Source organism: Zootermopsis nevadensis, unplaced genomic scaffold (assembly GCF_977971745.1).
Source record: "Zootermopsis nevadensis isolate Lab colony 2312 unplaced genomic scaffold, Znev_1.0 Znev_ptg000011l, whole genome shotgun sequence".
Taxonomy (NCBI): domain Eukaryota; kingdom Metazoa; phylum Arthropoda; class Insecta; order Blattodea; family Termopsidae; genus Zootermopsis; species Zootermopsis nevadensis.
The window spans coordinates 12,629,982-12,640,701 of NW_028259143.1; the positions used below are offsets into that span (position 1 = coordinate 12,629,982).

General features: G+C 38.1%; 1 protein-coding gene across 9 annotated transcripts in view; it reads right to left on the reverse strand.

The window, feature by feature from the left end:
• LOC147874082 (uncharacterized) overlaps positions 1-7,084 on the reverse strand; it is a 145,973-nt gene extending 138,889 nt beyond the window's left edge. For 3 of the 9 annotated variants that reach the window (XR_015534772.1, XR_015534773.1, XM_087347341.1), the window contains exon 1: positions 6,524-7,070. Coding sequence is in view for 7 of the 9 variants with exons in the window: in XM_087347341.1 (XP_087203467.1) it covers positions 6,524-6,785 (262 nt within the window). In the remaining 2 variants the exon portion in view is untranslated. Of the gene's footprint in view, positions 1-2,595; positions 3,272-6,523 lie in introns of those variants that run through there. The other 6 variants (XM_087347339.1, XM_087347337.1, XM_087347344.1 and 3 more) reach the window with 6 other exon arrangements.
• Between the last annotated feature and the right edge of the window lie 3,636 nt (positions 7,085-10,720).

Sequence of the window (10,720 nt, forward strand, 5' to 3'; positions counted from 1 at the left end):
GGGGTTCTTAAGAAAAATATTGTTGTCGTGTTTGTTGTATGTAATATTTCTCTATTGTATCTCTATGTCTTTTGTTACGTACTATTTTTAGAATGTCCATAGTTTGTGTAATTGTATTGTATGAGTGTCCTGTGTTTAGAATATGCTTTGCGTATGCAGAATTCTGCATACGCAAAGCATATTCAATATATAAGAGTAATCTGATAAGAACATTTCAATAAACTGCATAACATTGTAAATGATTGTAATTCGAGTTTTAAATTTACCAATCTAATTTATACCTGAGGACGGTTAAATATAACCGAAACATGTCGTAAGAGACGTTCCAATTTGTAAATCGATCATTCGATGCGGAACGTGAAATGATATTTTAAATATTTTATATTTTATTATCTTATTAAAATTGTGATTTGACGGAAAATATTAAAATATAAATTCATTAAATCCATTGATTATAATGCAGTTTAGCACAGAAGCATAGGTGCAAACGGTGGCAATGGATCATGATATTAGAGTTGTGTAATCTGTTAACGTGCTATATATTAATGCATGTAATATTGCAATCTTGTAATGGGGCATGCTGAATAAATGTAAATAAAAAAGACAGAATATTTTAACTTGGTACCACAAAACACAAGTATGTGTACTGAAACTATTCTGATGTGGGGGAACATTTTTTATTCCAACATTCTCAAGGTAACAAATGATCGCTGCTACTTACACTACATGACTGAAACTTCGGGCTCTGAATGCATGTTCTTGTAGGAGATCCAAAACAACCCAAAAGGCTCAAAATATTCATCACTTTCGCTTACGAACGACATGCTTAATTTTGCCCACAGTTTAACAACGCACCCCTCCGCATTTATCATATTACCAGTCAACTTTCGTTCTATGTAGGATTTGAGGTTGTGATGATGCAAGCAATTTTTACTTTTTATTTTATCATACAAGTATCAAAACCTAGCTCAGTGTTCTGCCAACATCTCTCTGGAGTCAGCTTGATTGTGTATAAATATAAACAATTAGTCCTATTTAATGACCGTAATATAAAATAATGATTATCTGGCTTGCCACTTTGAAACGCAAGATCTAAAACCACAACACTAATAAATATTTCACTTACACTCACATTATCATTCCGTGCTGACATTAAAGGCACAAGTTATTTGAATACGCAAAATCAAATTAACACGCACTGTCACTGCATAATTCACCTCATTTAAAAGGCTCGTCCAATGTTAGATAGAGGTCTCTTTAACGTGTTTTATTCACGGCACTCCCAGTATCGAAGAACATATACTCATAGCTGAGTAGGTAACACACACAAAGCACGTTAACTTTGTTAATTGAAGTATCATTACGCAACTCTCTAACACATAAACAGAACAGACCTAGTGACACCTACAAACACAATCTGATTTAAAAATAAACAATTCGGAGTTCTGCAGCGTAAACAGCGATTATTTACTTCAAAAACATTAACCCTTGTAATGGCTGAGTTGTCTTCTTTGATTAACCACTGAATGTTCAAATATTATTTAGGCGACTTTAAGCTATAAAAATTGAGTATCTTATTGATGGTGATGTGGCTACAAAACAATCGCACGAGAAAAATGCAAATAAAAATTTAAGAAATGGCGAACATAAGAAACGTATAAGAAAAAGAAAGGTCTTTGCCATTCTTTTATTAAATATAAAAATGGTTGACCCCAACATGAACTGAAGAAGAAGTGAATTGTACCAAAATCACCGGCAAACTGCAATTTTCATAAACACAATTGCAGTGACGGTGGAAGACCATTTGAAGTTTGTGGAAACTAGATAAAAATGTTATTCAATGTTTTTTAGAAAAACTATTGTCAAGAAGAAAATTCATGGAGAAACTAAAAACATTAAAACATGGGAGACATTACCAACCTACATAAAACCCTAAGAGCGAATGAATATAAGGAAAACAAAATGTACACTGGTAGAAACTGATTTGTTGGCCATAATTGATCTTCCAAAAATGTTGAAATGTTTTGGATTTCAAACTTATGACTTACATGCTGCACGAAAAGAAAAGAAAAACACGAATCTTACGCCAAACATGTACAGTACACGCAGGTCATTCTTTATTTAAGTCTCCAAAGAAATTATGAGCTTCTGGAGATTCAACTTACATTTAGTAGTTCAGACTATAATAAAGGAGTTTATACAAATTAAGAAATATTGAAATGGGTGACATGACTTGCCTGCTGCCAGATCAAGAACTGCCATTTAGAGGTCATGAATCATCTGAGTTGCCCCTTGACAGAAATGGTTGTACAGAATATTTCGAAACTGCTAGAACATTATGATCCTCTGCTGAATGACCACTGTTTTCAAAGGCACATCACTGGCCATTCAAAATGATTTGTTAAAAGCCCTCCATGAAGTGTTGCAAGGTGACATTTCAAGACAAATTCGGGAACCGCCTAATATTGGATGAAACTTCTGACTTTCATTTTGTCGTGAGGTACATTCATGATAGTAACAGGTACTACTGCTAGAATTCTTTCTTTCTGTGTTCACACATTCTTACATTTTGGTTCATACATTACAGACAGAAGGTCTGGGTATAGATTTTATTCACAAAATAAGAGAAATTCAAAGTCACATGCAAAATGAACATGACACACTGTTCTTAATTTTCTGACAAAAACCAGGGAAATGAAGAAGGCAAAACCTGACATAAGAAATTCTGCAGAAGAGAAGTACAGAAAACTTTTCTACAAAATTATTGATAACCAAATCGGTCATCCATCAGCTTGTTTCTGAGGTACAGAAACATGAATTTTGCTGCTACTACATAAGTGAGAAATTTTACATACATAAGTTTAAGGCTGCCTTTCCTGAACAGCATATTGTTCTGTTGTTTCTTATTGTTTTTGTTGTCTTATGTTTTGTTGTGTCTTATTGTAGGACCACTGCCACCGGGTAAAAACCCATTTGCAGTCAAATAAATAATAATAATAATATACAAAAACTGCCCGTGTATTTTTTACATTCTCCTCTTCATTAAAACCTTGAAACCAACAGTAGTCCGAGCTACTGATATTGTTGAAAATAAACCGTAACACTGAACGGGGCCTATCAACAAATTAAGCACACACCACACAAAATATCATTGCTGGGTAAAAACTCAGAGCACCGAGAAATAAACATCCCAATCTTCTCTGTCATTCCAGCGCATGACGCACGACGGCATGAACGTTGTGTTTTGAGTCACTATATCCACCAACCCCTACTAAAAAGAGAACAAAAATATGATCTGAGACTGTTGAAACCATAAGTATTGCAACTGTGTTTGTCGGCATAACTGTAAGTAGTTACACAGACGGTTGAAATTAACGGATAATGATTAATTGATTGATTACATAAATCTATATTTACCTTATTATAAACTGAACACATGATATATAGGCCACGAAGGCATACTATGAGCCTGAAGTTCTCTTTTGTAATTTTTATATTCTTGCATTTGACCTATTTCTGGCCCTCCCTCCGACTCGTAAATTCCGTGCAGATGAAAATCACACGACATAAAAGTTACCACACCAGGTCAGGTTATGACAGGTAGATGAAACAGTGGGTCGAAGAGAACTCATCCCAAAAAATGCTAAATCAGGTTGAAGCGTGTAATTTACATAGAAGTCCACGTAACTAGAATAAGTTCAGTGTCTTTCACCATGAGCTTCGTCACAAATTCCTTCAAAACCTGCATCCTTAGAGATCGCCTACCACGAGATATTCGCTGTACGTGTTTCCATACTTGTTACCCATAATTCCAGTTCCTGTTCTGATCCAAATGTTTATTTCCTTTGCAGAATCCAGAAATGGCCGACATTGAATTTGCGTCCTTCATTGAAGAAATAATGATTCTGCCCCTTTAGTTACGTAGTTTGTAATTAAAACGTTAAATAGGTTTACTTAAATAGATACATTCCTTTAGTCAAGTAGTTACTTTGTTTCATTTAAAACAGTTAAAGTTCACATATTGTATATTTAAGAATAAAAATAACAAATCGTTCATAATCTTTCGCTGCATGTGTTTCTATACTTGTTACAGGAATTGCATTTCCTGTTCTGATACAAATGTTTATTTCCTTTGCAGAATCCAGGATTGGACGACGTGGTGGTTGCATCGTTAATACAGCACATCATGAATCTGCCCAATTTAGTATAGTTTGAGCATTTTTAGACAAAAAGTTAAATAGTTTCAGTTAAATAGGTAAATTGTGTAATGAAAATGTTAAATTGTTTTAGTTAAATATTGTATTTCAATTAAATTGTTTATAGTTCAATTGTTTATATTTTAGTTAAAAACTTTAATTGTTTTAGCGAAATAGTTAAATTGTATTAATTAAATAGTGTTTTAATTAAATTGGTTTTAATTAAATTTTTTGTTAAATTGTTTAATTGTTTTAGTGAAAAAGTTAAATTGTATTACATAAATAGTGTTTTTAATTAAATTGCTTTTTGTTAATTTGTTTTTAGTTCAATTGTCTAGATTTTTTTAAATAGTTTAAGTGTTCCAATTAAATATGAATTGTATATTAAAGAATATTAAATAAAAAGCTGTTTATAAACTTTCCTTTTGTTATTTTAGCAAAGTAATATTTGAACGTGTCGCCATCCGTGGAATAGAGGATAATATGCTCGCGACTGGACCCAAGGTACGCGGGTTCAAACCCGGCCGAGGTCGATAAGAATCCATAGCACAGCTTCCTCTGGAGGGGAAGTAGAGCCGGCGGTGACATGACGTATATTTACGGCGCGTAAAGGAACCTTACGAGCACGAACGAGATGTTTCTTAAGCAAAATTCAGCCATTAGCAGTAATTTTCTGATGAAGGAGAGCATTTTTAGTTTAAACATTTTCAAGATAACGAACCATCGCTGCTACCCGCACTACATGACTGAACATTAGGCCTCTGAATTTATGTTCTTGTACGACTTCCAAAACCTTCTGCTTATATAGGACATGCTTAATTTTGTCCAGAGTCCGGTCCTCATCCTTAAAGGTTAGACCTCAGACACGCGTTAGCATTATCCTACATTAATTCAGCGTTTTGAATAAATTAAAAAATAAACGTCTCGTAGTGTGATAGTATTAATAAAACATCATAAACTTTCCACAAGTTATACGCTGGATATGAGGTACCTATTAAACCAGGGGTCTCCAAATTTGTACACAACCGAGCTATTGGTCCGTAAACTACTCTGGGTGGCCGGACTATGAATGTCAATTGTTCCTTTATCTAGGGGTTCAACACAAGCTACAGATGTAGGTTATTTTCGTGTCTAAAAGTAATATTATGAATTGGGTAAATTACGATTTTGCGGAAACTTACACAATATTTCCCATCTAACTTTTATTTTTACTGGATATGATGCGTAATCAGTCATAAATTGGACACAACTGCAATGAATATCAAGCACATTTACGGGTACTTCATTTGTCCCACTTTAATTCCTGTAAAACTTGACTGTTACGATTAGTAAGGAAAATTCTGTATACAAAGTTTTAAGACTTACTGCAAGCTCGCGGACCGGATTAAATTACTCCATGGGATGTACTTTTGAGATCCGGGGTACAAGCAGTAACAGTACGTAACAAGGAATATGAACTGTTAGTCTTTCCTAACCATCTCGCTCTCGCACACATTTGACGCTTAAATTGGCCAATCAAGGAGGTCGCGCGGAGTCATCACCGAGGCAGGCGTGGGTTCCAATTGAACTCGGAGTCAGAGGCCTTCAAACCCTTCTTTCCAAACGAATGGGGACCTCATAAAAGCGCAGTTGAATATCTGATTCTCCTGTTCAGATAATAAACTTTGAATATACCATTATTCCAGATTGCTAACTCAAATTTGATCGCGGGTCCATTTAAAATATAAGACAAAAATCATATAATCTCGCAACATGAGATTTGAGATTCTCACTAAAAATGTTTATCTAGGTTTTCTGGGTTGTGATACCTGAAAGATGAAAGAAGTAAGTTCCTCCGGAAAGTATCTACCTGCAAATCCACGGCGCTACCCCGCGTTCAGCTCCTTCAAAAACTTGTGAAACTGCACAGTTGTTAAAACTTTGGGTATTTAATATCAATTTATAAAAGCGTAACTGTAAACAGTTTAATACACAGCCCTACAGCTGTTTCCACTGAGATCACGAAGTACAATGTAAACAACTAACACTAAAACAATACGGTCGAAATAATTATTTTCGTTGTCAGATCCTTTATTTGTAACGTCCTACAGAAAAATTATGTTTATGACCCGATAAAAAAATTATTACTGATAATTTCTGTCCATCGGCTCCTAAGTCATACAATATATGGACATATAATAATATTAACACACGTAACCTCGATTCAAAACGAATCTAAGGTAGAATGACTACCTCTTTCGACACGATTTGTCGCTGAACGGTGTAGTAAAAATATCAATGAGGGGCGAAGAATCGACCTTGTAAACCCTATTGTAGGCAGTAAGTACCTGGCTGATCGTTGGAATTACCCGCGAAGAGTACGCAGAGGCCCGTCTCGAAGTTGATGGCATGGCAGGAGACGTTCTGGCGACACTGCTCCAAGCAGTCCTTGAGGAGCAAAACGCCGGCACTGGTGGCCATGATCTCGCTGGGCGCGCTGTATACGAAACCGGTCATCATCTCGAAATGCACGTCTTCAGGTCGACAGGAGCGCGCTGCAGCGGCGAAACTCCCGGACAGCAGCAACAGCAACTTCGCGAGGAACTCCATGCTCACCGTACGACGGCACACACCAGTCTGAGCTGCTCCAAGCGTCACGCAGCCAGGCGTGACCACCTCGACCTGCGACGACGTCACGGATTAATTCGAAGCGTTCCAAATCCTTGACATTTCTTTTTCGGGTTTCAAGGTCGGCTATCATGGCCGATTTTAGTGTTTCCTTCAGGCACTCCACAGATATACGCAAATTCAAGAAACCGTTGTATTACGGTTATAAATTTAATCGCCCCGACCAAACTTACTCCTCCTGACATCCTGAGAATCTAATACTTTCTCACAAGGCCATCACTGTGTCCACAAAAGCCAGCCACAGGCCCATATCCCCAGACAGGTGAATCCAACCCAAACCAAAACATTCTTTTTGTTGTTATCATCCCATCTACACGAGCGTCTTCCAAGTGGTCTCACATTCCTCCGGATTAGCTGCGTTCTTCTGTTTGTCCACACGCATGAAACAACTGACGTATTTGACTTAACATTTTTCTATACATACCAATTTGTTGTTGTTGTTGTTGTTAAAATCGGACAATAATGGGCACTTCACCTGATTATCTTTCTGCGCGCTAAAACGAAGAATGGGATATTTTTATGCTGTCTTGGTTTCTCTGGGAGCGGTGGTTACAATAGTTAAAGGTCAAATTCTGGTGAACGCATCGCATTTATTACGTTATGTGTACAATACCTAATTTGTTTTTGATTTAATCAGTAGAGAAAAATGTTAGAGTCCTTTACGTTTAATGATTCACTAAGTTCATTGCATGACGGAATTCATGTCGTCATGTGCGAGTGCCATGTCTCTAATAACCCGCGATATAAATGTGAGTGGGAGAGTGTTAGTACAGTTTTGCCACGGAATGTTGGCAAATCCGCTTGGTCCGCCCGCTACACTCGCTGGTGCAGAAAAACAGAGACGAGTTCCGTGTTGTGGCCACGAAAAAAACAGCAGAACCTAGGAAACACAAATGCTTGCGGACATTGAACAGATACTGAATTTGCCAGCATATAATCATAGATAGTTCTGGGTTGTAACATTCGGAGTGATGATTTCCACCACAAACTGGCAGACTCAGTCGGGAATCCACAGGCGTTTAAAAACGGAGATGCTGCAAACAGGTGGGGTAGTGGAGTTCATTCTCACCAAAAAAAATTGACAGTGGAACCACGGTTCCGGAGAATTTGACGTAAATACGTCTATACGGAAAGAAAGTTTATATATTGGCTTTATTCTAAATATTTCCTTTATACATGCTTTACATTTGCGTAAAGTTTGATTAAGACTTTGCTTATTTAACTTGAATTAGTTACGCTTAAGATGACTCTGTGGTAGCTGAATGTAATGTAAAGTAATGTAATATAAGGTAATGTAATGAAATGTAATGTAATGTTTTATAGGTAACAACAATGCCGAGTAAACAGATGACGTTCCCTAAGTACACTTGTTACACTTTTTCGTTCCACTTTCTTGCCGAATGACCCTTCCTCATAGACGTATTTACGTTAAAAAAATTGGGCGGCGAGATCAAGAAGAACTAAATACGTGGACTAGGCACGAATGAATAGGAAAACCTTAAATGAAAAGACCTAGGCACAGATGGAAGAAACATACAAATATGAAACTGAATCTATTATGGTGTGAGGGTACGAAGTGGATTCACCTGATCTAGGATATGAACCAGTGGTGTACTCTCACGAAAACGGTATTATTGGACCTTCGAGACGCATGAGAGAATGCTTGTGGATGATGCAGGAAGAAGTGGCAATAGTTGGTTTAAGGCACTGGAAATATCCCAGTATTTGCCTGTAGGGAGGTTCGAGCTACACAGAACCTGAGGCCGGACAGTGGGCCAAATACAAAGCAGAGTCACGCGACGGCGACGTTCGACAGGAAGACGCAAATCTCTGCTAACATTCTGCTGCATTGTATACAGAAACTTGGAGTAGGGACAGCCTACGTGGTGCAGTGAGTAGGCTACGAGCTGGACGGTCTGGACTCGATTCCTTGCAGGGATTTTTATCTTCCAGCCCAATTGTGGGGCCCACCCAACCTTCAGTCCCATGGGTACTTGGGGCTGGGGCGCGAAGCTGACCACTCTCTGAGATAAAGTCTTTTCCTCCAATTCCATCATCTTCACGGTGTGATGTTTAATTAAGCACAAAGACATATCGTCATGACTTGTTGGCTTGATGAAGAACAATGCCAATTTTATCAACAAAGACAGTGAAAGAATGTTCGTGCTATAGAATTGCCCTTAACGCGTAAATAACTGAGTTTAATTACGTCCCAAAAGCAATGTTAGTCGTCCAAGCTTAAACACATTTAAGGTATCATATTTACGTTCGTTAATAAGATAGGTTTATGAAGACAACTTCTGTAAAATTTGTACAATTTAAATCATTACATCCGCATTCTAATAGTAAGAAGTTAACAGAGTCAGTGACGAAAACCATCAACATCTCAAATTTATACAATTTTTATTTTGTCACCATTACTTAAAGAACGGAACTGTTTTCGAGGGGGCTTGACCGCGGGTCACTGGACTACAGCCCTACTGACCTCGCGCCCAAGTTCTCGTCCCGCATGTGAACATTATGCTTGTGAACATTATTCTCCCACTTACCGAGACGTGCTACGCAGGTTTCACCAGCCAGAATTAAACGCACCCAACATTATTGGTTTCAAGCCAGAGATTTCTCGGCGTACGCTTGCAATATGGAACGCAAGGCCACTGACATGGGCGAGCAGGAAATTTCTTTATTTGTAGCGTAGGTGTGCGACCCAGGCAAACATCTGAACACACTAAATTGCAAGTAGGACAAAATTATGTCACCGCAGATTCAGGTAGCTGATTTGAATCACGGCCAGATCATCGACTATCCTAATTACGTTTTACGTGATTCTTCTCAGGTCTTCCAGCAAATACCGGGATAGTACCTTGTGGTTAGTCAAGATCGCTTCTTTGCCAGTTCACAGACAATCTTCTCCTTTTATCTGATTCGGCTTTAAGCAGCACCTTTTAGTACAACGAATCTACAAATATAGCAGAAAAAAGGCCACGCTAAGAAAGATTGTGACGGCAGCTACGTCACAGTTGTTCATTACGACGGTGTGGAAAGTGGGGTTAGGAGAGGGCAGTCACTGACTACATGACATGTAGCGGGACTAAACGCTACTTCATATAAAATATCATCCAGGAACTCAGAGCTCGGGCTTTCAGTAAACTACTGCAGAAGTCATTAAGATTTTGACAATTGATTGGAGGTCTACTAGAATGACAAAATCGAGACAGGCGGAATTTGAAGCACGCACGATCAGACATCCTTGCAAAACTTTCGTTACATAACCTTAAGGAAAGATACCACTCGGAACGACTAGAGATATATGGGATAATATAAAAATGGATCTCAGAGAAATGGGATGTGAGGGTGTGGAGTGGGTTTGTCTGGCTTAGGACAGGGACTGGTGGCGGGCTCTCGTGAGATGGATACAGAAGCTTTGGTTCCCATAAAAAGACGGGGAATGTCTTGACTGTCAGTTGGTTGATAACTGTAAGTCTCTTGAATATATTTTAAGGAAGCTCAGAGTGTCCGTTGATTTGAACATGGTAAACCCTTTATAATTAGAGCACCTAACTTGAATCGTGGCTGGTCGCTTGAGAATATTCTAACGTTTTTTTACACTTCGGTGAGAACTTCAATTCGTGCGTGGAGACCAACTGTGGTCTTGGAATTTAACTTACATCAACTTAACCGTAACAGAAACAATTCCACTGGCTGCTAATGCTCAAGCAAAAAGAAGAAACGGGTCCTGTTACTGAATACCGCTACGGAAGTGATGTACCAATACTCCCAAAGGTGAGAGTTCTACTACCAAAATATTCCCAGGTCCCTCCCGCCACGTAAATAGAGAGAAAAGCAGCACAGGAAAA